The sequence below is a fragment of the Vipera ursinii genome (genome assembly GCF_947247035.1).
Source record: "Vipera ursinii genome assembly, chromosome: 1".
NCBI lineage: Eukaryota > Metazoa > Chordata > Lepidosauria > Squamata > Viperidae > Vipera > Vipera ursinii.
In genome coordinates this window covers 8,085,584-8,113,553 of record NC_139512.1, presented here as the reverse complement: position 1 = coordinate 8,113,553, position 27,970 = coordinate 8,085,584, and the positions used below count along the sequence as shown (strand labels likewise).

Genomic DNA, 27,970 nt, shown 5'->3' with positions numbered 1-27,970 from the left:
AACCGGTCCACTTTTATGGTTGTTTATAGTGTGCCATAGTCACATGATGGCATTTTATAATGGTTTTGCCCCAGACTATCATTTTTGTTTTTCAGAAAAACAGGCCCTTACTGAACCCTTGGTCACAAAATCAGGTCGGTCACAGAGGTCATCCAATTTATGACCGCCACCATATACATCCATGATGGGCAGTCTCCATTTCAGTTGTAAGTCGAGGAATACCTAAATGCGATTCTCATTTTGTTGTCTTTCCTCCGTAATTGTTTTAACATTGAACATTTAATGTAACTAAGGGCCATTGCCCTGTAAATGGGTCAACTATGATTTAATTCAGGGGTGGACAATTAATTTTCCCAAGAGGACGCATGAGAAACTGGGACTGTTGTGGAAGGCTGCCACCACTACCCCCACTCTCGTGACCCTGATGCCCTCACCTCCACCACTGCCTGGCATCCTCTGCCGTGGGTTGGACAGGGACAGCCTGCAGGCTGGATGTGGCCCACGGACTGTAAAATCCCCAGATCTGATTTAATTCCTATTACTATATAGTTGTTCCATTGGCAGGAGTCACACAACAAAGAACAAGCTAAGACAAAAACCAAGGAAACCACATTCTGGTTTACGATTCCATGACCTCATAAAGGCAAACCAAGCTTGGTTAAACAAGCAACAGCAGCGTTTGCCCATGGTGCTAAGCCACAAATCACAGTTTGCAACAACCCACAAAGTGCTAAGTCAATAAAGCCATCAAGGCGCCTTGATGACTTTGAAAGTAATGTGTGAACATTGCCATGCAAGATACTCACCACTGGATCGGAGGTGGGAGAGGAATCCCCCATGCGGTTCAGTGCAGGCTCCCCCACTGCTAGGCAACTTGGATCTGGGGAGACTTCCCAGCTGCTGGCCTCCAAGTTGGAGTCAGAAGATGCAGCTGCTTCCAAGCCAGTGGATTCTTTTGGCAGCCTCGGGCTGGACCTACGTACTTTCCTTCTTCTCTCTTTCAGATCATCACAGGCAGGTTCTGGAGGGACCGTCTCTGGGGCCACAGCCCTTCCCTCAACCTCTATTTTCTGACAGCCAATCCCGATCATCACATCTGAATGGGCCAGAGGGATCCGGTCATCCTCTTCCATGGATGTGCCCCCTTCATAATGGAGGAGACTGAGGAAGTCCTCCTGGTTGGCTTCTGAGGAAAGCAATTCTCCACTTCTCTGTCCTTGGACAGTTCTCAGGAGATGCTGAGCAGCTGCCCGAAGGCCTTGCCCTGTGGCCACATGGAGTAGAGAAGGGACAGCTTTGTCCGGAGGTCCCTGGAGGTCCTCAGCATGCTCAAGAAGGGGTCGCCTGTCTCCATCTCCTAACCCGTGGCTTTCCTCGCCGTCAGAGGCAGCCAAGAGGTCATCTTCAGAAGTGGGCAACTTGTCATGGAAGCCAGGGTTAAGTCTCTGCAGTTGGGCAAAAAGCTTTAAGAACTCGGCCTGGTCAGCCTCTGGAATCTCCTCTTCCACCTCCTTCTCCTCTAGCTCCTTTGGAATTTCACCCTGGTCAACAGCAACCTTGAGGTTACCTTCTACCTCTAAGGAGACCTGGTCTTGTTTGGGTGTCCAGCATACGTTCTCTTCCTGAGCTGAAGCTTTGGCACCCTCGTCCACACCATTCCTGTTGAGGAAACCCAAACGCCAAGTCACAAGAGAAGCTGTCTGCCCCAAGAAGGGAAGTCAATGCAAAACTATGACCGTCTCTCTCTCTCTATATATATATATATATATATATATATATATATATATATATATATATATATATATATGTTTCTCCCAGAAGAAGGAAGCTGAAGCCACCAGCCTGAGGATGATGGATGGGATTCCGAATGACCAAAGATCCACATACAAACACCCGCGAAAACCTCAGAAAACATATATAGTTAACATATGACAGCAGGAGGAACACACCGGCCTGATGATGACGGATGGGATTTCGTCGAAACGTCGCCACAACTTTCTGAAGATGAAAGGAACGCGGGAAGAAACCCGAGACTCTAGATCTACACATACAGACACCCGCGAGAATCTACGAAAACAAATATATATATATATATATATATATATATATATATATATATATATATATATATATAAATTGTGGGTCTTAATCACTGGAGGTTTTTAAGAAGAGACTGGACAGCCACTTGTTTGAAATGGCATAGGGTCTCCTGTTTTGAGCAGGGGGCTGGACTAGAAGACCTCCAAGGTCCCTTCCAGCTCTATTCTACACTAGCATAAGTTGCTTTAACTATGCTTTGCTGGACCAGCTGCAGTGGTTGTTTGCACAAAACTCTGAACCACAGTAAGCGATTTGAAGATTAACATGAGGAGCTCCTTCTCACTGCTAGAAATGAAGAGGGACAGTTTCTCCCATTTTTGAAGCAAGAAATATACAAGACGCATGGAGAATCCATTTATGTTGTCCAATTGTCAACCTCCATGTACTAGACGTGTGTGTGCGTGCGCGTGGGGGAGGGGGCATCCTCCATCCATCCATCCATCTGTCCATCCATCCCAGAGGTCCCCAAACTCTGGTCCACAGCCCAGTGTCAGACTGCAGCCCGGGTCGCAGAAGTGGTGGGCAAGTGCACAAGTGCACGTGTGATGCTGCATTTGTGAAAGCAGCGCACGCCAAAGAAACCATTTTCCTCTCCCCCTGCCACTGCCAGTCCACTGAGCTGGAAAGGTTGGAGACCACTGATCCACCCCATTTCTACAGCATATCAAGAATACATAGATAAATAATAAATAAAATGTGAAACAGAAGAGAGACTCTTTACCTGGGCGCCTCAGGATCCAAAGAAGTGATATCTTGGGGTTCTAAAGATCTTTTGGACTCTCCATCCCCATCCAGGCCAATCCTGATCTCTTCTGCTCTGAGGTAACTGGACCCTGAATCCAGCTCTGGAAGCTTCTGGAAGGCCTGGTTGTCACCAGGAGAGGTGGGCAGTTGTTGGATAATGGAAGCATCTTCTCCAGAATCAACAGGAGCCTCAATCTCATCTTCCAAATCCATGAGGGGAGGCACTACAGATTCTGAGGGGATCCCAAACCCCTCAGCTGTATCCTTCTTAGCCTCCATGCTACTGTCCATTGTGATAGCTCCTGCAGGTCGCCACAACAATGACCCTACACTTGGAAACAAAATGGGAGCGTGTAATCTTGAACTCAGGTAGAAACAGGAGTTTCACTTCATTCGCTTTCTCACAAGGCTTCAACTTCTTTTATTTTTATTTTATTTTAATTCCATTTATATCCCGCCCTTCTCCGAAGACTCAGGGCGGCTTACAAGCTTACCAGTAGCCTTCATTCTATGTATATGCCTGCTTGTTAGGGCTTTCACACACACACCCCCAAGCGGCATTATTACAAAGTCAGCTTATTGCCCCCAACAATCTGGGTCCTCATTTTACCTACCTCGGAAGGATGGAAGGCTGAGTCAACCTTGAGCCTGGTGGGATGCGAACCTGCACTAATTGCAGGCAGCTGGTGTTACTTAAGGAGGCATTAGCCCAGCGCTCCACCAAGGCTCTTGTGGGGGTGGGGGAGGAGAAGGGAAGAAACCAGTCATTCTTCCAAATGCATGGTGGGCAGGTCTCAGGTAGGTCTCAACTTATGACAATTCAGCCCAAAATTTCTGTTGCTAAGCAAAACAGTTGTTAAGTGAGTCCCCCCCCTTTTACAACCTTTCTTGCCACAGTTGTTAAGTGAATTACTGCAGCTGTTAAGTTAGTAATATGGTTGTTAAGTGAATCCGGCTTCCCCATTGACTTTGCTCGTCGGAAGATTGCAAAAGGTGATCACATGACCCCGGGACACTGCAACTGTCATAAACATGAGTCAGTTGCCAAGTGTCTGAATTTTGATTATATGACCATGGGAATGCTGCAACAGCTGTGTGAAAAACAGTCATAAATCACTTTTTCCAGCGCTATTGTAACTTTAGATGGGTCACTAAATGAACTGTTGTAAGTCAAGGATTACCTGTACTTCAAAAGAAGGGCTTAAACCGCTCAGGTAAGAGACCACAGGCACGGACCGTGAGGCAGGCTATTTCTGAACATGATCTAGCACTTTTTAGAACACTAAACCCATATCCAAAAATAGCTTAGTTCACCAATATGGAGAAAAAGCATGGTAAGAGTTTTTCATATTGAAAGGTTTGCATCATAGTTAGGGAAAACATGAGGATAAACCCACAGCAATGCACAAATCCCAAATACAGGCCATCCCCAGGATAAGGAGAATCCCTAGGTATGAACAGGCTGCCTATTACAGGTGATCCTTATGATCAGAATTGCTTGATGTTCAGTGAGTCATGCTCAATTTTACCTTTTTGCCACAGTGAATCAGGCTAGCCCAGGGGCAGGCAACCTGGCTCTTTTATGACTCGTGGACTTCAACTCCCAGAATTCCTGAGCCAGCCGCACGAGTCATAAAAGAGCCAAGGTTGCCTGCCCATGGGCTAGACCAGGGGTCGGCAACCTCGGCTCTTTTATGACTCGTGGACTTCAACTCCCAGAATTCCTGAGCCAGCATAGCTGGCTCAGGAATTCTGGGAGTTGAAGTCCACGAGTCATAAAAGAGCCGAGGTTGCCGACCCCTGGGCTAGACAGTCACTTGTTTGAGATGGTATAGGTCAGAGGTCTTCAAACATAGCCCTTTTATGACTTGTGGACTTCAACTCCCAGAATTCCTCAGCCAGCGTGCCTGGTATAGGTTCTCCTGCTTGAGCAGGGGGCTGGACTAGAAGACCTCTAAGGTCCCTTCCAGCTCTATTCTATTCTAAGTTGTGCGTTTTTAATATATAGCTTGGTTTTCAGCAGTTCCTGAAAGCATCAGATGGGTTCAACACTTTGTCAGCTTGAGGAAGGATAACAAGGTCCGTCATTTTTAGTAACAGGCTGTCCATTCGTAAGTACGAGTTCCAATTTACGTACAGATTTGGGTTAAAGCCAAAGTTAGCAACCAAACTCCTCCTTAACCTGTAGCTTAAAGCTGCCAATTAAGTGCTTGGTCCATTACTAGACTATTAACAATAGTGTAATCTGATTTTTAAAAAAAACAGCAGGAGAACTTGTAACATTGCAGTAAGATAAATTTTGTAATTTATCTGCAAAAGGTGGCAGACCATGGGGTTTGAGATTAATTACAAAAAAATAGGCTTTTTAGGCTCATCCTTTAATTTTAAAAAACCTGGTTTTTTTCCAGCTCAGAAAACAATTTCTAGTCCTGACAAGTTTGGATATTCCCAAAATGCAAACAAACAAAAAAAGGAAATGAAAAATGAAACTTGTATAATGTAAGGGGAGGAAGACCATGATATTAAAACACACATACAGAAAACTCAGCCCTAGATAAGACACCATATGAACCCCAGCCTACCTTAAATGCATTTGATTAAGGGCAAGATTCACTAAATGCGATCAGGCTTTTTCTAGGTAAACACAGGTAAGATATGCCCTGTTTAAAAAACTGCTAAGTTTTACTGCCATGAGAATTTTCCAGGATGTAGAAAATATGGTGGCACAAAGATGGATTGAAAACAGGATGGCTACTTGCCAAACAGACATACATAGCCTCAATCTCCAAGGCCATCATCCTAGGCAAAGGTGCACTGACGCTACACAGCAATTGCACTACAACACAACACCACCAAGAAATTCTGTTCAAAGTCCCAGCCAGCTGAATTCTCTTTCATTCCACCCACTCAATATTTTTTTTTAAAACTGTCAATCGACATTCCATGGTTATTTGAGCATGCTCAGTTGTCTCTGCTTTAAAAGTTGCCTGCCTGGTTTTATTTTATTTTAATTAAAGAAGTTTTGATTTCAGTCCTCTTTAATTTGAAGGACAGTTTCTCCTCGTTTCTCAATGACCCTTGTTGGTAGAGGCAGCAAGGTTTAAAATCCACACAAATGCAGCACATATGCCGGGGAGTGAGAATTTTAAATGGAAAGACATTAAAAATAGCATCATCCTTTTGGGTCCTTTGATAAACCTTGCTCTGTTAGGACTGTTACACTGCAGTTTTATGCTGCGTCTGCTGACAGGATCGATTTAAAAAGCTAGCAACCAATAATCTGGCTGACACTTATTTGCTTCAAAAGAGGGAAGAAATTGTGCAATGTCTGCTTTTTTTAAAACGAAGGAGATACATACAGTGTGGTTTAGTTGCTGAAGGCAAGTACCATATAACTGATTTATTGCTGCGGCTAAAGATTAGCTGAGGAAATGCAATGATCGTCCTATATTTAAAGAGGGAAGAGGAAAAACAGCTACCAAAATACACCGTGAAGAGTGTGAACCTTCTTTTGCTGCGCCTTTATAGGGCAGAGAAATTCTTAACCTGTTTACTTGAAAGAAAATCTCTAGGTTTAAAGCCTCTCAATACGCAAGTCCTCTGCACAAAATATTCTGAATTTATTTTCCACTTACGTTCAGTCTGATCCAGATTGTTTTCACTACCCCCTCTGATATCATTATTTACCTGATGCTCTTCTCTTTTAAACTTACATATTCATCTCTCCTCTCTCTCTCCCTTTAATCCCCCACATAAAGGGGAAAGTTTATAGATCTCGAAAAGAAATAAGCAATCTTAGGAAATCAGGAGCGTTTTCAAAACATTCCACTTCAAAAAGTTCCCGATGATCTAGAGTCAGGGGCTTAAGAAGTTTCCAACAATACAGGTTTTTTTTTAAAAAAAAGAATAAAACTGAATCTGCACATTGTAGAAAACCTTTCCCCCTCTCTTTTTGGGGTAAGTGGGTGGGTGAGTGGGTGGGTGCAAAACTTAAAACGAAAGCATGCGCTTGGACAAACTTACTTTTTAGAAAACTTTGGCTCTCAAGTTTGAAGAGAAAGATGAACCCTTTGTAAGTTGCAAGCTCTTCGGAGTCCCTTGCTGGTCGGCATCCGACTCTCCGGCAGGATTAGGCCCGCAGACCGCGGATTAAAGCTGAACATATATAAAAATATTCAAGCACATATTTTTCTTCCTGGGGTTCTCTCTCGCCTGCCCGCCCGCCCGCTTACTCGTTCCCACTAGGATTGAGCATGTGCTCAGAGAGGATTCTGGGAGATGTAGTTTTGTCGCGCCAGTAAGGTTTAGCTTTCCGAAGTAAAATTTGTATCTGCCTACAATTTTTTTTTTAAAAAAGGAGAGTTTGCCTAGTTTTCGTAACGGGATGATCCAGATTTCTGTGTTACTCAGAGGTCTGCAATTTCTTCACCAAGTCACCAAAAAGTATATTTTTTTTAAAAAAAATGCATTCCCCCCCCCAAATGAATTTAGTTGTTGCGGAGTTGTGTCTGTTTCCTCTTCATCCTGAAGAAATTGTTTTCCTACAAACCAGACGTTGCAATCCTGTTTGCTGATGTAATGCAAAGCCCTGCTCATGTTTCACCTGTTTTCTTTGTCAAATGAAGCGGAGCCTGGAACAGCATGCCTCTCTCGATCAGGTTGCCTTTTGAAGTAGTGGATTGAATTGCCTTTAAAAATCTATGATGCTGTTCCGCTTTTTGTCACAGATCCAGAATAAGTAAAATTAGATTCCGAGTGATCTGCTGGTCTCTGGCAACTTGTTTGTGTTAGGGGATATCCTAATTCTACAGTATTTATTATTTTATTTATTAAATTTATTTCCTGTCTATCTTACCTCAGGGTAACTCTGGGTAGCTTAAAGGTAAAGGTAAAGTTTCCCCCGCACATGCATTTTTACGTGCTTTCGAACTGCTAGGTTGGCAGAAGCTGGGACGAGTAACAGGCGCTCACTCTGTTACGCGGCACTAGGGATTCGACCCGCCAAACTGCCGACCTTCTGATCGACAAGCTCAGCGTCCTAACCCACTGAGCCACCACGTAAAGTAAAGCTATTTTCTCAGGGATGTAATGTACTATAGTACAAACCAAAATTTCTCTCATCTTCTTAGTCCAGACTTCCATTTTTCAGATAATTACAACAGGTCTTTTCCAACTATCTTCTGTGCAATCTTAAGGTTCTGCAACGGAAGGAAGGAAACAAGTTCACTCAAACACAGCCAATTTTCTGTCATAGAATTTTGACTTTTGATAAGATATTCTGGGAATTTATTTTTCCTCACAGCCTGAAAAGTTTGAGACCCTTGCCTTAGAATACAAACCAGGGGGAAAAAATCTGCTGGGCTACACCGATTTTAAAAAACAAAATAAGACAGGATTTTAAAAAACCATTTAAACTCACAATATCATCTTATTTAAGAAAGAGTTGCCAGATCGAAAAGTGTTCTGGAAGCCATACACAAACAACAAGCTTTTAGATCCTTGTCCTTGTGAAGTGAAGAACCCTTGTGCCAGACCACAGGAAGATGGATTCATTATTATTCATTATTATTCATTATTAGTCTGCAACTTACAACCATTTGTTTAGCAACTGCTTGAAGTCACAATGGCACTGAATAAAGTGACAGTGATCAGTATTCACATGTATGACTTTCATGGAATTGCCAAGGTCACATGATCAAACTTCAGACACTTGGCAACTGGCATGTGTTTATGATGGTTGCAGCATCCTGGGATCATCTGATCACCATTTGTAACTGGACATATTTGACTACCATTTAGGATTGAGGCACTTTTTTGCTTCTGGAGTTTAGCTTGAATAGTTTCCGTTTTCCTTCTTTCAGCTTGTCTAAGAGATGTAAATCTTGATAGTGGTTGTCAGCATTTTTGTGTATTCTGTAGTCATAGCTTGTTCCAACTGCTCCTTGAGGATATGTAAAGGGTGCTGATATTTGTTTAGCCTGCAGTGAGCATCCATGATAATTAGCCATATCATTTTTCAGGTGCTTTGTTGAAACTATTTTCCATCCACTTGTGCAATTTAATGGAGGTTTATGTCTGACAGTGGTGAACAGGGTATGGTATCAAAAGCAAAAAGAATGCAGTGAGCATCCATGATAATTAGCCGTATCATTTTTCAGGTGCTTTGTTGAATGATTTTCCATCCACTTGTGCAATTTAATGGAGGTTTATATCTGACAGTGGTGAACAGGGTATGGTGTCAAAAGCAAAAAGAATAGTTATACTCTGTGGAAATTTGCCATGTTCTCTGGGGAATTCTAGCAGTTAAAGTCCGCACATCTTAATGTGGCCAAGGTTGAGAAATGCTTCTATAGTTGTATCATTCTTAGATTGTAATTTCCACCAATTTTCAGATGTAGAAACATAGAAAGCTGATAGTTGAAAAAGACCTAGTAGTCCATGAAGTCTGCCCTTTGAATTTCTTTTTTGTTTTCTTTTTAACTAATTTATTGTTTTTATATTTTATTTAATTTTTAATTTTTGTCAGATGATGGACATGTGTTTAACCCAAGCCTGTTAAAACTCAAATGTTTAAACTCCAAAGCACTACAAGCATGTTTATACTCCAAAGCACCTGAAGGCAGGACAAGAAGCAACGGATTGAAACTAATCAAGGAGAGAAGCAACCTAGAACTAGGGAGAAATTTCCTGACAGAATAATTAATTAGTGGAACAACTTGCCTCCAGAAGTTGGGGGTTCTCCAACACTGGAGATTTTAAAGAAGAGATTTGACAACCATTGGTCTGAAATGGTATATAGGTTTTCCTGTTTGAACAGGGAGTCAGACTAGAAGACCTCCAAGGTCCCTTCCAACTCTATTATTCAGTTACTGATGACTGACCCACAACCACCCTTGGAAGTTGGTTCCAAGCTTCCACTACTCTTTCTGTGAAGGAATACTTTTTAACATTACTTTTGAACTTTCCTCTTGTCAGTTTGAGGTTATGCCTCCATGTTCTTCATTTTTGCTTAAAGTTGAAAATGCTGCCTTCTTGAACCTTATTCTCACTCTTAATATATTTAAAGTCCTACTGATTACAAGACATGTGGACTATAATTCAACAGCATCCGTCAGCAAACATAATTTTTAAATCAGGAATTTTAAATGAGTGGGTTCTAATGTAAAAAAAAATGTTCTGGTGTGTAAACATCAACCCACAAATTATTCTTTGTTGACTGGAGACTGGAAATTTGGAAGTTGCCCGAGTTCCCTAGGACTGAGTTGTAAGTACTGCAGTACTAGTAAAGTTTATTTATGATCATTGAGTGGTTTTTCAGTGGTCAAAAACCACACTGAAAATTAAATTGAAAGTAAAATCAGAAATAAAAATAGCTGAATCACTTGGAGTCAGGTGGGATGACGAAAAATAACAATGTAGTTATTTGAGCTGTACAAATTTTCATCTTTGCAGAGGATTGAGTTGTAAACCAGATATCTCTTGGAACACAGAGATTCTATTTTAAACTCAACTAATAAATAAATAATAAATAAATAAGATATAGTGAACTTTTTAAAAATAATGTACAAATAGACTGTCATGAAAAATCAGAATAATCTATGATAGGGAAGGAAATGAACTGCACCGGTAGCAGATTCTCCGGTTGTGGCATATCAGAATCTAATAGATTTTTAATAGACACTTTTCTGAGCAAATCTACAATATGCCATCAAGATTGGGCTTCACCGACTGCCCCCAGCTGACGAAGCTGGTTGGGGATGATGGGAGTGTCTTCCATTTGGACGTCAACTATAATGAATAATATTTCGTAAGTGCCGGATTCTGTGGGGATTTTTCCCTGGAAGAAAACCTACGAAATGTTTGTTCAGGCGGACTGGAGAAGACGGATCTTGCGATGCAGCACGTTTGAGGCGGGCACCCGGTTGGGGAAGGATGACGTAAGTCGTCATTGTAATCCGCGCTCGGCAGTCGCAAAAGGAAGGGGGAGGAGGCAGGTGAACTACGTTTCCCAGGATGCCCTCTGTTTCTGCGCCGACTCCGTGCGTCTGAAGCCGCCAGACCCAGCAAGCGGATAGGTTTGGAGGTCGCATGGCTTTGGTTGGGCTGCAGCTGCGGGCTGCTGTCTGCTCCTCGCTCTCCAGCCTTTCATGGTCGCGGCTGATGGTCAGAAACTATTCTGCCAAAAAAACGGGTAAGCCAGGCTGGGCGTCCTCTGTGGTTGGATGTGGGGCACCTAGGAAGATCCTTGCACCTTTCCCAGCAGATAGACCCCTTCAGCCCACCGTTTTGTGGTTTTCCCAAAGTCCTCCTCTTCCTTTGCTTATTTTCGGTAGATTGCTCTTCTGCATGGAGGTTCCATTGTTGCTGTCACCCCAGCCTCTCATAGGGAAAGCCCCACTGGATTAGTTTAAAAGCGACATGCTTGCCGTTGCTGTAGTTCAGTGTTTCTCAACCCTTATTTATTTTAAGATGGGTGGACTTCAACCCCCAGAATTCCCCTGCCAGCATTTTGGCTGAGGAGTTCTGGGTGTTGAAGTCCATACCTCTTAAAGTCACTGAGGTTGAAAAAAAACCATATCGCCTACCTGATCTGCCCTTAGCCACTGCACGAAACTGTCTCTTAGTTGTGTTGTTCTATCTAAGCCAGGGGTCTTCAAACTTGGCCCTTTTATGACTTGTGGACTTCAACTCCCAGAATTCTTCAGGCAGACACGTTGTCCTGTGTAAACATCCCTTTAAAGCCGGGGTCTTCAAACTTGGCCCTTTTGTGACTTGTGGACTTCAACTCCCAGAATTCCTCAGCCAGACACGTTGTCCTGTGTAACATCCCTTTAAAGCCGGGGTCTTCAAACTTGGCCCTTTTGTGACTTGTGGACTTCCAACTCTCAGAATTCCTCAGCCAGCGTGTCTGGCTGAGGAATTCTGGGAGTTGAAGTCCACAAGTTACAAAAGGGCCAAGTTTGAAGACCCCTGATCTAAGCTTTACATATTTTATGTATACTACATTGGTGGAAGTTCAGGCAATACACTAAGCCCAAACTAATCAAAATATAGGTAGTCCTCAATTTACAACTGAGCCCAACATTTGTAGCTACATAAGAGATCTGACTTTTGCTCCATTTTGCAACCTCTCTTGCCGCAGTTGTTGAGCAAATCACTCCAATTGTTAAGTTAGTAACATGGTTAAGTGAATCTGCCTTCCCCATTGACTTTACTTGTCAGAAGATTGCCAAAGGGGATCACATGATCCCGGGGACACTGCAACAGTCATAACTATGAGTCAATTGCCAAGCATCTGGATTTTAATCACGTGACATGGGGATGTTGCAACGGTCCTGTGAAAAATAGTCATAAGTCACTTTTTTCAGTGCCATTGTAGTTTTGAACGAATGAACTGTTGTAACTCGAGGACTACCTTTCTGAAAGTATTTTTCTGGGGTATTAGCCTAAGTTCCTAGAGTGTAAAAAAGGAATGTAAAAGCAGCTTTTTTCCATATCCTCAGAGATGTTTTGACTTGCAAAATGATTCCCTTTTCCCCCCTAGTCTTGCTCACATTTCATGCATATGCAAAAGCAGCTTCTGAAATATATATATATATATATATATATATATATATATATATATATATATATATATATATATATATATTTCTTTTTAGCAGTGAAAGGCAAAGTGAGAGGTCTTTCCAAAGAAGAACTGAAAGGCCCTGAAATATGCAAGGACCCAGTTAAGCTCGTCACTCATGCGATGGGGGTGAATATCTACAAGGAAGGGACAGATGTAGTGCTGAAGCCGGACTCAGAGTATCCTGAATGGTGAGCAGGGCCCCTTTTTGGTTATGATTGTAAGCAAAAGAAGACTGAGATTGAGGCCCTAGAATTCTTTTGCTTCTCTTTGCTATTTTCCTGTTCTGGGTAAATGAAGGACTTACAACTATCCTGATTCATAATGGGAATTTCGGATTTCATTACAATTGTAAGCTGAAGATTACTTGGGTCAAATTGCTGTTGCTTCTGAATGTCACTTCTTGTTCAGGTTTGAAAACCCTTTGCCAACTGTACATCAAAAGTTGTATTGGGTCCCGATTTCCCAGACTCTGCAAGCATTGGCTTTCTTAATAAAGCTTCTAGTCCTTATGGCTGCAAAGACAGACATACGGGCAGGCTAGGACCGAACAAGTAAAGTGGATGTCCCCAGAATATTTTGGATTAGAGAAACAACAATACAGGTACAACCACAACTGAGACCAAGGTTTCCGTTGCTAAACAAAATACTTGTTAAGTAAGTTTTGTCCCATTTTACAACCTTTTTTGCCATAGTTGTTTAACTGAATCATTACAGTTGTTTAATGAACTGTGTGGTCGTTTAGTAAATCTGGCTGCCTTCATTGGCTTTGCTTGTCAGAAGCCAGCTGGGAAGGTTACAGATGATCATGTGACCCCTGGGATGGTGCACCTGTCCATAAATACACGCCAATTGTCAAGCAGCCGAATTTTGATCATTTGACCTTGGGGATGGGGCAGCGGTCATAAGCGTGAAAAACGGTCATATATCACTTTTTCCGGTGCCTTGGCTGGCTCAGGAATTCTGGGAGTTGAAGTCCACAGGTTGTAAAGGGGCCATAATTGCCCAGCCCCGATCTAGAGCCTCAACTATCAGTTCTGATGGTCTGCTTTCCAACTGACTCCATTCTTCCCACTGCTCCTGTTTGTAATTTTTCTACTTCATTTGTGCTTGTCTTTCTGCCTCGTGCAAAACTTCCACACTCACACATTTTCTAAATATCCTTTCATTCCCTTCAGGGTGTTCTCCTTTCACATATGCTACAACAGTAATATCTGGCCATTATCTTTGAATAAACCAAAATATTTATGTGTGATGGTTTCCAGATTCAAAATAAAAGAACAGTGACTGAGGAAGGTACAGGTAGCCCTTCACTTATAATCATTCATTTAGTGACCTATTTAAGGTTACAATAGCACCAGTCCTTGCACTAATGACCATTGCAGCATCCCCATGGTCACCTGATCAAAATTCGGATGCTTGGCAAACTGGCCTATATTTATGATGGAGTCATGTGATCCCCTTTTGAGACCTTCTGACAAGCAAAGTCAATGGGGAAGCCAGATTCACTTAACTATGTTACTAACTTGACAAATGCAGTGATTTACTTAACAACTGGGGCAAGAAAAGTCATAAAATGGGGCAAAACTCAATAACTATCTTGCTTAGCAATGGAAATTTGGGGCTCAGTTGTGGTCATAAGTCAAGGACCACCTGTGTAGAGCATAGCTCTTCAACCTTTCCGGCTTGGCGGCCCAGAAGGAAAGGGAACAGCAGGGAAATGTGCGTGCACACAGCCCGGCGCCCACACATGGACAGTGCTAGTGTGCATGCGCATGCACAAGCAGGCCGTGCCAGGTATGGCATGTGGGCAGGCATCCGCGTGCTGGCGCAAATGGGCTGCTGGCGCTCGTGTGACGCTGGCTGAGGTTAGCGCCCCTGCGCATGCACAAATTTGTTACTTTCAAATGTAAAGTTATATGAAAATAATTATGAAAAGTTATGGGGAAAAGTTCAAAAAGAACTGGATAGTTGGAAAAAACTATAATTATCTTTATTGGGAAGAATTGCAGTAGTGAAAATGAATGTCTTGCTGAAATTTTTATTTTTATGTCAAATGATACCTATTCTTAAAAAGGATTCAAATTTGGAGGAATGGCAAAAGGGTATTAATAATTTTTTTTGGGTAGGGGAAAGGCCACGAGTTTATATTTATACTGCTTGTAGTTATTTTATAAGGGTTAAAGTGCAATAGATTTAATAGCTTATTGTTGTTTGCATAAGGTTGATTATGATTGTTTGTATTTTTACACCCTGTATTTAGCTCTGGGAAGTCGGGGAGGGGGGAGGGAAGGGAGGGGTTGGGGAGGGTTGGGGAGTGGGGAGGGGGTTGGGAGGGGTTGTGTTTTGTTAAAAATAAAATGTATTGTAAAACGTTTTAATAAAAAAAATGGGGCTGCTAGCACATGTGCAGCAGCGCTACCGCGAGGGGAGGCTCACCAGCTGTTCCTGGGGCCCGGTGGCCAAAAAGGTTGGGGACCCCTGGTATAGAGGTTTGATCACCATTTCAGTCAGTCAGTTTTCTCCCTAGAAAGTTGCAGTCCCTGTTGTTTAATAAACTTTTCAAGATGCTGCTTTACTCTAATTTATTTTATTATGGTTGTTTCCCTTCTTCTCCGTTTCCCCATCCCAGGCTTTTCAATATGGATCTAGGGCCCCCTAAGAAGTTGGAAGAACTGGACCCAGACACTATTCAATACTGGCGTCGGCTCCGGAAAGAGAATACAAAACTAGGGAAAAAGTATTGGAAGACAAAGCCATTTTGAGGCTAATACTAAGACGTGAAACCGAAGCCATCTCAGGAAGGGCTTGGGGTATTAGGAAGTGGGATTCTTTTTTAAAAAAATTATTCTCATTCTTCAAATAATGACCAATAAAAAGCTCCACTCTCTGTAATGGTTAGATTTTTCATTATCTCAAGTTTCGTAAGGCCTACTGGTTAAAGATTCTAAGAGTACAGGTAGTCCTCAATTTACAACAGCTTGTTTAGTGAACGCTCGAAGTTACAATGACACCGGAAAAAGTGTGTGAGGACCGTTTTTTACACTTATGTCCATTGCAGCATCCCCATGATCAAATGATCAAAATTCAAAAGCTTGGCAACTGGTATATATTTAGGATGGTTGCCATGTCCCAGGGTCATGTGATCACCTTATGCAACTTTCCAACAGGCAAAGTCAATGGGAAAGCCAGACTCACTTAACAACCGTGTTAACCAACTTAAAGATAATTCACTTAACAACTGTGGCAAGAAAAGATGTAAAATGGGCCAAAACTCACCAATCATCTTGCTTAGTGACAGAAATTTGGGGCTCAATTGTGCTCATAAGTTGAGGACTTCCTGTATTCCTTGACCTTGGCAACTTTAAGAGAGTGGGATTCTGGGAGTTGAAGTCCACGTGTCTTAAAGTTGACGTGGTTGAGAAACACTTGGTTGTATAATCTGAACTCTGAATACATTTCAAATGGCCCTGATGGGTTGATTTGATTTGCATCATGAGAGTTGTAAGCCAGTTGCAGATCAAGATGCGTGTGTGCACGTGCAAAATTGGGGCCAGAAGGAAGGCTGAGAGAGCAAATGCCCTTTTTTCAAGACCTCTTCAAGGGCAGCTTCGAATGGTCACTAAATGAAGTGTTGTAAGTTGAGGACTACCTGTAGTGATTGCCAGGATTAGTTTTTATGCAGGTGTCAAACAGCTCTCACGCATGTTTTTAAACATCCTCCATTAATTCTGCCATTACCTAACCTCAGTGGTTTTATAAAAGATCAGAATCCAGCCTTACCATGGGAAACATCATTTGTGCCTTAATTTCTGTGGCAATTGATTTCGTTTCTGCAAAAAGGAACTAAATAATGCTGAAGTTTCCCCCCCCCACACACGTTTGTTTCCTCCTGTATTATGTTCATCTTTTCCTGCTAAATCAGGAAGAAACACTATAGAGCAGACATGTCAAACACAAGGCCCGGGGGCCGGATCCGGCCCGCAAAGTGGTTTCATGTGGCCCGCGAAGCCATCCTGGAAACAGTGAGGGAACGGCCCCCACTGCCTTGGCCCTGGCCCAGAGACCCTCCTTCTGCCAGAGACCCTCAGATCTGTCCCACTCCTGCCCAGGCCCCCATAGGCACCCTTGATGCCAACGATGTAGAGCTGGCCACGCCCACCCAGCAGGCCATACGCACTCTAGCCACGCCCACCCAGTAGGCCATGCCCACCCAGGCCATACCCACCCGGCCCCCTAAGGGCAACTGCAATGCTGATGCAGCCCTCAATGAAATTGAGTTTGACACCCCTGCTATAGAGCACTATACAAAAGTGGATGGAAGCATGGAGTAGCTATACCTCCCAAGATATTTCTGAGCATATTAATCCTAATAGTATACCTCCAGGATTTGGTCTACCCCGACACGTATGGGTGACATACAATAGAAACAGAACGGACTCATGAGGTGTGTGCGCCGATTCTCTGTATATATGGGGAAAGACACCTTCAGCACAATGTGATTGCGGGGCTCCCCGACAGACCATCCATCATAACTGCCCTGTAAACCGCCCTGAGTCCTACGGGAATAGGGCGGTATACAAATCCAATAAAATAAATAAATAAATAAATAAATAAATAAATAAATAAATAAATAAATAAATAAATAAATAAATAAATAAATAAATAATATATATAGTGAGGGAATGCACTAATAGAAGATACCCAGGAGATTTTAAGGACTTCCTCTGCATAACAACGGCAGCTACTGACTGGATCTCCAAACTCGACATTAAACTCGGAAATGTTATTTTTGTTTTCCTCTCAGGTTTTATGATTGCTTCTTTTTTTTTAAAAAAAATAGTTTTCACTGTTCCACCTTGTAAATCTGAAGTGCTTTTAATTCTGTGTGTGGACCAGCCATACGCTAAATCAGGGCTCTTCAAACTTGGCCCTTTTATGACTTGTGGACTTCAACTCCCAGAATTCCTCAGCCAGCATTGCTGGGTGAGGAATTCTGGGAGTTGAAGTCCACAAGTCCTAAAAGGGCCGAGTCTGAAGACCCCTGCGGCTAAATAAATAAATAAATAAATAATAGGAAGAAACAACGGCAGAGATCAATCTTGGGGATGGGGGTTAGAGCGCTTCCCCCCCCACGGCGGGGTTTTTTTTTTTCACCACTGCACACGTGCCACGTTCGCACGGAAACCGGAAGGAGGGATTCCGAAAGCGGAAAAAGGGGAGAGTGGGTAGGCGTGGCCTGCTTTGGGGCGTGGTTTGGGGAAGGGAAAGGGCGGGAGGGATTCAGGTGGTGGAGAGGAGGAGAAAGAGCAGGTGAGAAGAGGAAGGGGGGGTTATTTGGGGAGGGGTAAAGGTTAGGGGGTGTCTGTAAAGGTAGAGGAAGCTTAGGGGAGCCTGATCTGGGGGAGGGGGAGAGGCGGGGTTGTGCAGGAAAGAGGTTGGGGGTCCTCTTGGGGCGGGCGTCCTCTCGGAGAAGGGGAATTGGGGAGGGGGGAACTTGGGAGGAAATGGTCCGTCTCGTGTGAAGGGGTGACGCGGGACAGGGATCGCGGTCTGCTGCCAAAGAGAGGCTGGATTACGGGACTGGGGTAGGGCGTGTGTAGGCTTGGCTTTGGGGGAGCTGGATCTTGGGAGGAAGAAAGGGTGGGAAAGAGAGCGAGGGTCTCCCAGGGGGACCCAGGAGTAGAGCTGGCTTGGGAAGTGGGTGGTGCGAATATGGTGGGAGCTGGGGGTGGGGGGTGGGTGGGTGTTGCTTATTGAGCAGGAAGAACTGGAGTCTGTTGGTGGAGGGGAGGGGGAGGATCTGGTTATGGGGAGGGGCTCAGGATCCTTCCAGAGGAGCAGAAGAGAGCAGGTCTGAAGGAGAAGGTGACCCTGGATACAACCACCTGGGGTGGGGGCTGGACAGGTGCAACGAGCCTTCCAGGAGTGGGGGGGTTGAATCAGGTGGAGTGTGTTTACGTCCCAGATACTTTAGCATGGGGTGGGGGAGGAGGTAGAAGTAGGAGATAAGAAGGGAGGATGAGAAAGGAAAGAAAAAGGGGGAAATTCAGCCAGGTGGGGAAGAAATGCTATAGGGTTTCCTGCCTGAGCAGGGGGTTGGACTAGATGACCTCCAAGATCCCTTCCAACTACTACTACTTATTGTTGTTGTTGTTGTTGTTGTTATTATTATTATTATTATTATTATTATTATTATTATTATTATTATTAAATGTGAAAATCCCACCCCCTCTTCAATTCACACTGCAAGGCATTAAGGAGAGGGAAGGTTTTGATGCAAACTCTGCTGCTGGTAGAAATGGAGGAAGAGGATTGAAGCTGGCTGCTATGACAGAGGAAGGGGAGTGGGTGAGTGGTGTAATGTGTCATGGGAAGGAAATGTAGGGGTCCAGGAAGATGATGGATCAGGGAAAGGAGGTCTACGGCATGATTACTGGAGGGTAAAATTCAGACTGAGGGTGTGTGTATCTATGCTTGCAATAGAGTGGGTGTGGTATCTGCAGAACGGGTGTATTCTGTATCTCTCCCCCCCCACATCCTCCTTTTTTTACCCCTGCATGCATCTTGCATAGCCATCCTTGGCGAAAGGGACTGCAGAGCCAGTAGTGAACATTCTGGAACGTGGTTGGGATGCATGGGCTGTCCTTCCTGCTCGGTGCAGGAATGAGAGCTTTTTTAAACTGGAGGGGGGGAACAGAACAGCATCACAGCCTTCTGTTCCCCCACCCCTTCGGAAAAAACCTTTCATCCCTTAAATGCATCTCACTCCTCCCCACTTACACAACTACATCTTCCCACCTGCAGATGGGACTGCAGCTTCACAGTAACATTTGGATGGTGTGTGTGTGAGAGAGAGAGATAGCTGAGGGACCAAGATAATTACATTTAACTCCTCCTGGTTCCCACTCCTGCATTGACAAACAAAGGATGTTTTGATTGTGGTTTCTAGCCTTGTGGAAGTGGAGGGAGGTGCTGAATGGAGACAAAACTGAGATGGAAGCAAACCATTCTTGGTAGGTGGAGGAGAGCTTGGATTAACTGAGATAATCTGTGGGGTGGATGCCCTGGGACTTTTGGCTGAAAAGCCCTGTGGTTGTGTTTTATGGGCTTTTTAAGGAGTGAATGCACAGGTGACAGAATACCTAAAATTCCCATAAAAATCGTAAGACTTTTCTTCAAACAACTGTAGATTTTTTTTTAAAAAAAAAGCTATCAAATTTTAATTAATCGCTTCTGTGGGGCAATAGTTCTTTTAACTTGGAGCAGGCAGACTAGGCTCCAAGAAGAGTGATTTTAAAACATAAAACAGGAACTGTTTCCCCCCCCTTTTCTAACAGTTTTTTTTTTTTGTTTAGAGGATTGCAAGGGGTGTGATGGTGATGCAGTAGCTTTTTCAGCTTGGGCACAGTCAGGATTTTTGGGGAGCCCTGTTTTGTGATAAAAAGGAACTTTTACATAAAAAGTGTTTTCAGCTTATCCGAGGAATAATGCATCTGATTTTATTTTAATTTTTTTAAAAAATGCATCGCGATGCTTTTGATTTTCAGCAGTTTGCCACTGTATTTCAAAAGTGTGATTCTGGGGGACAGTTTTGTGTGTATCCTGAAGCTGGCTGATAATGAAGTGTTTGCATAGCAGGCACCTTGTGTGATTCTTTATGATGTTTTCCTCCTTAGCTACAATTAATTAAATCAGGCATAGTTTGCATTTGATAAAACTATTGTTTTTCTGAAGGGGAAAACCATTTTTTAATGCTTTAAAAATGGATAACTTCTAGCATTGGCAGTCAAAAAGTTGTGTATGTTATTGCATTTCTTCCTCTAATTTAAAATTTAAAAAAAAGTGATAGAAGCAATGTTTAAAACATGGATTTCATAGAAGATAGTGTTATGCCTGTTGCCGTAAAAATCATGTTTGGAAGCAGAGCAATTGCACCAATAACAGTCCCTTCTGGAAGCATTTTTTTAAAACTTTTCAGTGGATTAAAATAATTGTTATTTTAAAAGCAACATTCTGTTTTGTGTTTATGCAGAGAAGCTGCGGGGTGGGGGGATGCTGGTATTTCTAAGATGGCACCTGCCATCTATTTTTTTTTTTTAAAAAATAAGTTATATAAGGAAAAAAATAATCAGGTTGCCTTTCTGTTTAAATTGAAACCGTTTTAGTCTGTTCATTCAACTATTTAAACACAGGTAGTTAGGTTGTTTTCTAGATACAGAAAACCCGAAGGAAATACCTGCATGGGTTTTTATCCCCCAGAGATGGAGATGAAGTCTATTCCTATGTGGAATACAGTAAAATATCCAGTTTTAGTAGCCGAATTCATATTTTTTTGGTTCAGATGTCTTAACTTTTGCTGCAAGATAGGCACATTGTAAAGGCAAATTTCAAAAGCTCATTCTTCTTAGATGTAACTTATGTTACTTATTTGAAAAAAAACAGATGGCAGGTGCCATCTTAGAAACAGCAACACCCCCCCCCAGCTGCCTTTCTTAAATTGCAGGTACCTCTTCTTCACCCCACCCCTGTACAGAGGATACTTTGAGCTGGCCTGACTCATTTAGGATATTTACTCTCTCCAATGAGGGTGATCTGGGATGGATCAGATTGTGTTTTACCTCAGACTCGAAATGCTGCTTTGTGTGTGTGTGCGCGTGCGCTCACACCTTCAAGTGAGATTGGATTTCTGATGGCTATATGGGGAACATTTTTGGAAATAGGTCACCCTTGCCACCGCCTCCTCCTCAGACTGAGGGAGAGGGACCAACGCAAAATCCCCCAGCTAGCTTTGTGCCTACGGCAGGATTACAACTCGCAGTCTCCTCATTTTGAATCTGATGCTTTAACCACTGCACCAAACTGTCTGTGCCTTAGGGTTTTTTTTGAAGAGGAAGTTTTTTTTTAAAAAAAGAAAACTTGAGAATGCCAAGTTCGTACAGAGGAGTAAACGCCCCCTGACTAAATAGTTTCTTCAGCTTGAACTGCTGTGTAATTTAACGTGGAGTTCCTTTTCACATAGACAGATAGTCCTCGACTTACGACCACAATTGAGGCCAGCGAATCACTTTCAGTTATTAATATCATGCGAATCTGGTTTCCCCCATTGACTGCTTATTGGAAACCGATTGGGAAGATTGAAAATGGGCAATCCTGTGACCTTGGGACAACACAGCTGTGATAAATACATACCAGTTGCCAAGCTGATCACGTGACCGTGGAAATGCTGCAGTGGTTGTAAGTGCAAGAACAGGTAGTCCCAAACTTACAACAGTTCCATTTAGTGACCATTCAAAATTATAACAGTTGTCATGGTTCCGACAGATGACACACTTCAAAGAACTTCGAGGCAATGTTTACCTTAAAAGAATCTTTATTCAAGCGATGCGTTGACAACAGCATTGAAAAAAAGTGACTTATGACCATTTTTCACACTTATGACCATTGCAGCATCCCCCATGGCCAATGTGATCAAAATGCAGGCACCTGGCAACTGGTTCACCTTTATGACGGTTGCAGCGGCCCAGTTGGGGTGTGTGGGGGAAGCCAGGTTCAGGTAACAACCGGGTTACTAACTAAACAGCTGCAATGATTCACTTAACAACCGTGACAAGAAAAGTCGTACAATGGGGCAAACCTCACTTAACAAATGTTTCACTGAGCAACAGAAATATGGGGCTCAATTGTGGTTGCAGGTCAAGGTTTTAAGTCACCTTTTCCAGTCCTGTTGTAACGTCAGTCACTAAATGAATGGTCGTAATTCGAGGACGACCTGGAAGGCCAGTCCATTTCTATCCAAGCCTTATCGGAGCAAAGATCCAAGCCTCCTCTTTCTCTCTCCAACTCTTCTTCCAGTGCCCTCTGGCACCTGTTTCCAAGCAATGACCTCAAAGGCCAAGAAGAGGGTGGTCCTCCCAACACGCCCTGAGCCCCCCAACGCAGAACAGATTCTTGAAGATGTCCAGCGTGCCCAGCCCAACGATCCCGTTTTTGTCCTCCTGGTGGAGCCCAACGAAGGTATGAAGATCCTGGCCCAGGTGTTGTCCTCTGCGCTTTGCAAAGTAAATGCAGGGAGGAGACCAGGTTACCCCAGGTTTCCTTTATATAACTGCATAGTACAGGGGTCTTCAAACTGGGCCCTTTTATGATTTGTGGACTTCAACTCCCAGAATTGCTCAGCCAGGCACGCTGGCTGAGGAATTCTGGGAGTTGGAAGTTCCCAAGTCATGAAAGGGCCAAGTTTGAAGACCCCTGGCATTGTATATAGTTATACAGACTATAACTCAGGGAAAAATCTCACGGGAGATGAGAATCCAGACCATAGCTTTACGTGGATGAAAAGGCAGGTAAAGCAGAAGTCCCCAACCCCTGATCCGTGGACTGGCACCGGTACGCAGCCTGCCAGCAAGCGGGCTGCACAAGCAAAGCTCCATCCTCAGGATGCAGGCAGTATTCAAAACCACACCCCCTCTGGTCCACGGAAAAACCTTTCTCCGTGGCACAGGTCCCTGTTGCCCAAAAGGTTGGAGACCTCTGACGTAAAGGGAAAACGTGTCAAGGTGCAGACACAGTGCCCTGAATGCAAAGCAAAAGGCCTGGAGTTTCCATCTGTCAGCAAAAAGTAAATTGTAATGGTCTGTGTGAATGGCCTTGGGAGACAGAAGGAAGAGCTACAGGCTGACTCAGGAATTCTGGGAGTTGAAGTCCACGAATCATAAAAGAGCCGAGGTTGCCTACCCCTGGGCTAGGCGATGGTCAAATCAGAAACTGTTTAGCCTGCAAAAGGAACCGTGGGGGAGGATATCAAATGTCTCAGAAGGGATCCTCTCTAATTTCATGGACTTATCAAGACAAGGGAGGAGAGATGCATATTCAGGCTTGCAAGTTTCAAGCATGCCTGGCTGAGGAATTCTGGGAGTTGAAGTCCACCAGTCATAAAAGGGCCATGTGTTGCACCATCATCCCCAAAAGACCTGCCAATTTTGAGGAGGCGAATTGGGGGTTCCAAAATCCCCTTCAACCTCACCAAATGGAAAGGTTGCTTAAAGATTTGGCTGTGCTTGGTCTATGGCTGACAGAAAGCTGCGTCCAGGTTGCCTGCCCACCCAGCATATTAGAAACATTGTTTGAGTTTACAGGCAGTGCTAAGCCGCAAAAGATGGTTTGTGAATCTGAATGGCTGGCTCCCACAAAATTATAAGGCAGACCTCTTAAAGATCTTTCCAGCTTAGCAGGATGTGTAACCAGGCAGCTTAGTTTTAACTGCAGTCTGCCCTCTATGACTTTTTAAACAAATCTTAAGTCAGGGGTGGGGAACTATGGACCTTTTATGACTTGTGGACTTCCACACTGGCTCAGGGATTCTGGGAGCTGAAGTCCACAACTCATAAAGGGGCGTCTGCGACCTAAGTAAATACGTTGTGGATTGAGTATCAGTGTGGCCTTAGCATACTGTGGTTTCCAGCCCTTTTGAAGCTGCTGGATTGATCCTAATATACTTTGCTTGAAAGTAAATATTTAACCATTATAGAAAAAAAATAATTCTCATAGTTTTGGATGAGGCTCAGATTTTATTAGAAAGTAGAGGAAGTTGTCTTAAACTGAATCCAGATGGAAATCAATTTTCTTTTGGGGAATAACTGTTCTCCAGAATTTCTTTCTAGATGTTTTATTACAATTATCTTAATATTGATAGTGAGATGGAAGGTGCTGGTGATGATCTATAAAGCCCTAAATGGCATGGGCCCGGATTATCTGAGGGAACACCTGCTGCCAGCGTCAATTTCCCATCGTCCTGTGCGCTCCCACAGGGAGGGCCTCCTCAGGGTACCGCCGGTCAAGGATTGCCGACGGGCGATCCCCAGGGGGAGGGCGTTCTCTGTGGGCGCGCCTGCCCTATGGAATCAACTGCCAACGGAACTCCGGACTGCCCTTGACCTTCGTTCATTTCGCCGGGACCTAAAAACCTGGCTCTTCGAGCTATCTGGTCTGGACTGAGGGGTTTTAATGTTTTTAAATTGTGATTCTAATTTTTTGGGGCTAGACTTTAATTTTATTTTAATTTTATATTGTATTGCTTTTAAATTTTGCCTTGTAAACCGCCCTGAGTCCTTCGGGAGTAGGGCGGTATATAAACCGAATTAATAAATAAATTAATAATAAATAAATATAAAACACAAATGAAGGTGATGGGAAAAAGGGAGGAAAAGGGAAAGATGTAGGTACAGAGGAAAAGAAAGAGACCATTGACTTTTTCCAGCATAGCGTAAAGTAGAAAATAGAATTACAGCCTCAACGTTTTACTTTTACCAACTTGACAAATACTAGCCATTTTTATATCAGACAGTTCTATTAATCAGCAAAACCCAGCATCAAGGGTTTTTTTTTCTGTCTCAAGCACAAAGTCCAGAAGTGGCTTCCAGGTAGAAACAACGTTTGATATGTTCTTTTCTCTAATAAGAAAAATCAATTTTGCCATTTCTGCTAGTTTCACCTTTTCCATCCATGTTTTTGTGGTGGGGATTGATACATATTTCTGGGCATATCAAGTTCTCTCTACGGCCAACATATACAGTGATAAAGTTCCCAACCTTTTAGGAAGATTTATAAATCTTATACAGTAATCCTAAAAGAAAGACTTCAGGTTTCAATTTTATAGTAGTTATCACTGCACTATAACATGGATCTGAGCCCAACGGTTCCTTAGAACATCTGACTGGATTCCTTGTAGATGAACCTAGATTTGTCATATTGAAACTAGGAGGATCTGGGTGCCAACCAATGCTTTATTATTAAGCTGTGTAGGTGACCCGCAAAGGTAGCATACTTTATTTCTGTCTGAGGAATCCCTGGTGCTCTCTGAGCTTGGTTGTTTTCTTGTAAACGTCTCGCTGCCAAACTAGGTAACATCATCAGTAGTAGTAAAGAGCAGAGATTAACACCACGATTAACATCAGAACAACAATCAAGAAGTAAACAGTACCTCAATCAAGGAACTGTAAGGTAAAGGTAAAGGTTCCCCCACACACGCGTGCTACTCGTTTCCAACTCTAGGGGCCGGTGCTCATCTCAGTTTCAAAGCCGAAGAGCCAGCGCTTGTCCGAGGACGTCTCCGTGGTCATGTGGCCAGCATGACTAGACGCCAAAGGCGCACGGAGCGCTGTTACCTTCCCACCGTAGTGGTCCCTATTTTTCTACTTGCATTTTTACCTGCTTTCGAACGGCTAGGTTGGCAGAAGCTGGGACGAGTAACAGGCGCTCACTCTGTTACGCGGCACTCGGGATTCAACCCGCCAAACTGCCGATCTTCTGATCGACAGGCTCAGCGTCCTAACCCACTGAGCCACCACGTCCCTATAGGGTAGTATATAAACCTAAATGCTATTCTATTACTGTCGCTTTGCTTGAAATAAGATAAAATCCATTCCATGACACTAACCCACTGAGCCACCGCGTAAACCAAGCTAATAGTAAACCGCCCAACCAAATAACCACCAAAAACTGACAGGGCACGTCAATACAATGTAAAATGAGAGCAAGCCCCACTCCCTACTAGCACTGATGATGTTGCTTAGTTTGGTAGTGAAATGTCTGCAAGAAAGCCACCAAGTTCAGAGCGCACCAGGGACCCCTCATTTCAACCCTGAGCTACAAATATTCTCCTCTATTGTTATCTTTGTCTCTCTTCCTCCTCCCCCCGCCCCCACCGTTCCCATTTTGCCTGCCTCCAGATTTGCCCACCCCAACGAAGAATGAAGATCCAGAGGCCAAGAGGGAACGCCTCTATCGGCTGACCCAGTCCTACGTGGAGATGAATCACCGCCTCCAGAAGGCCTGCAGTTTGCTCAAAGAGAAGTGTGAGGAGCTGAAACTAGCTGGAGCAACCCTGGAGCAGGGCATTTTAGAGATGAAACAGAGGGCTTTGTGAGATAACTTTTTTGGGGAAGTGACCACAGCCAAGTTGACCACAGCGTTTCCCCCCCTCCCCCCTTTGCAGGATCCATGCCATGCTTGAACTAAAGACTCGCAATTGTGATGTGATTTCAGCATGCCTACGCCACACATCTTCAACACCGTCCGTGTTTTAGGTTTTGTGAATGTGTGTCCAAGATGCCCGCCTGCTACAAGCCTTTTGAGGACCTGGATCTCTTCGCTGTGCTCACTCTGAGATGCCCAGTTGTGCAGTTAGCGTTGTTTTGATTGTTCTGGCCCTAGATTCACTGTTGCCCTTAGTTCTCCGCAGCTCCATTGGCCCTTGTTTTATTTTCTTCCTACAGACATTCAGAACAAAACACACCTCATTGGAGAAAGCCAACGGGAAGTTTCTACAGGATTCACACACAGAGATAGGCTGGGACAAGTGGGCTTCGCAGGAGGGGTGGGGGTGAAAAAAATCACCGGTTTGCCCCGGCAGCAGTTCCTCCATAATTTTATGCCATGACATCTTCGTTCCGATACGATTTCTCCCTTTGGTACTGCCTGGAGGACGATGCCATTGCCACTTCCATCCGTGAGATGCTGGCTGACTATGGTTTCCATGGCTACGTTGAACATCAGGACCACGTGGCCGGGAATCCGTTGTTGGCCTCTGTGAACGAGATCATCCAAAGCAGCCGACTTGCCATCGTGCTCTTGACCTCCCATTCAATGACTGACCTTTGGTGCCAGCGCATTTTGGAGTGGAACCTGGTCCATACCGTACACCACAAGGGGACGAAGGTCATCCCGGTTTATGTGGATATCACCCCGGAACAAGTGCCCCTCACTTTGAGACACCTGACCGGACTCAGATACAGCGAGAGATTCTTTAGGAAGCGGCTGCTTGACTGCTTGAAGAAGACCAAGGCGCCATGCTGTCCTAGTACCACAGGCTAAAAGCACCGTTGGCTTCTGATGGACTTGAGAAGTGGACTCGGGGAGGGGAGATGGCTGAGGTGGCTTGGTTGTTCCATTTGGACCATCACCAGAAGTGTATCCGATTCATTTTGGTGTTTGACATAGGTCCCATTGTGTTGTGGGTGATAACCGTCAGTGGAGCCCCATAGTTGTAGTAGTAGCACCTAGATCTGATCTGTAAGAAGGTCTTTAAAAACAAACCTTTAGCTGTTTGGGAAGAGAGGCAGGGAAGGGGAGGGGGATAGGGTTTGTTGTCTGTCTGCTACTAAGGGGTGTGGGTCGGTATAGAAAGCCAAGCCAGGTTCCTAAGACTGCTGGTTGTGATACTTGACTTAATTTAAGGAGCTCTTATTAAAAAGCAGTTTTTGGACAACTTTTGAGCGTGTGAGCTGTCTCCATCTCGATCTTCGTGGGCAAACCATACTCTCTTTGAATTGGGATGTGGATATGGATTGTTTTCAAACTGCGTGGAAACATCTGCACTAACATCATTTTTTTAAAAAAAACAAAACCTTTTTTTTTTTAAAAAAAACAACTTAAAATTCCAAGTTGAGAAACGCTATACAGATAGTCCTCAACTTGAGCCCAAGATTTCTGTCGCTAAGT

The 27,970-nt window shown here is 43.8% G+C and overlaps 3 protein-coding genes across 6 annotated transcripts in view; 2 read left to right on the top strand and 1 right to left on the bottom strand.

Moving 5' to 3' along the window:
• APBA3 (amyloid beta precursor protein binding family A member 3) overlaps positions 1–7,290 on the bottom strand; it is a 29,071-nt gene extending 21,781 nt beyond the window's left edge. Inside the window, exons 1-3 of one of the 2 annotated variants that reach the window (XM_083363417.1) lie at positions 6,868–7,290; positions 2,822–3,170; positions 807–1,659 (exon numbers count right to left, since the gene is read on the bottom strand). In XM_083363417.1, coding sequence (XP_083219543.1) covers positions 807–1,659; positions 2,822–3,135 — 1,167 coding nt within the window. In that variant the 5' untranslated portion in view covers positions 3,136–3,170; positions 6,868–7,290. Of the gene's footprint in view, positions 1–806; positions 1,660–2,821; positions 3,176–6,867 lie in introns of both variants that reach the window. The other variant, XM_083363416.1, reaches the window with a different exon arrangement.
• Positions 7,291–10,838: 3,548 nt separating this feature from the next.
• On the top strand, positions 10,839–15,359 carry MRPL54 (mitochondrial ribosomal protein L54). Its single transcript, XM_083365251.1, has 3 exons — positions 10,839–11,035; positions 12,504–12,660; positions 15,102–15,359. Exons 1-3 carry the CDS (start codon positions 10,933–10,935, stop codon positions 15,232–15,234), a joined length of 393 nt encoding a protein of 130 aa, XP_083221377.1. The 5' UTR covers positions 10,839–10,932; the 3' UTR covers positions 15,235–15,359.
• Positions 15,360–18,761: 3,402 nt separating this feature from the next.
• LOC310641821 (UPF0449 protein C19orf25) lies at positions 18,762–26,434 on the top strand. 3 transcript variants are annotated; one of them, XM_083365094.1, is made up of 3 exons: positions 18,762–18,820; positions 22,325–22,486; positions 26,200–26,434. In XM_083365094.1, exons 2-3 carry the CDS (start codon positions 22,351–22,353, stop codon positions 26,394–26,396), a joined length of 333 nt encoding a protein of 110 aa, XP_083221220.1. In that variant the 5' UTR covers positions 18,762–18,820; positions 22,325–22,350; the 3' UTR covers positions 26,397–26,434. The 3 variants fall into 3 exon arrangements, with proteins under 3 accessions (XP_083221220.1, XP_083221219.1, XP_083221218.1); XM_083365093.1 differs by lacking the exon at positions 18,762–18,820 and adding an exon at positions 21,692–21,706; XM_083365092.1 differs by lacking the exon at positions 18,762–18,820 and having other exon boundaries at positions 21,970–22,486.
• Positions 26,435–27,970: the final 1,536 nt, after the last annotated feature.

Coding starts and splice junctions, on each gene's coding strand:
- MRPL54 (XM_083365251.1), top strand. CDS start 10,933: ATGGCTTTGGTTGGGCTGCAGCTGCGGGCTGCTGTCTGCTCCTCGCTC. Junction 11,036..12,503: donor CTATTCTGCCAAAAAAACGG/GTAAGCCAGGCT, acceptor ATTTCTTTTTAG/CAGTGAAAGGCAAAGTGAGA. Junction 12,661..15,101: donor GACTCAGAGTATCCTGAATG/GTGAGCAGGGCC, acceptor TCCCCATCCCAG/GCTTTTCAATATGGATCTAG.
- LOC310641821 (XM_083365092.1), top strand. CDS start 22,216: ATGAATGGTCGTAATTCGAGGACGACCTGGAAGGCCAGTCCATTTCTA. Junction 22,487..26,199: donor CCTGGTGGAGCCCAACGAAG/GTATGAAGATCC, acceptor GCCTGCCTCCAG/ATTTGCCCACCCCAACGAAG.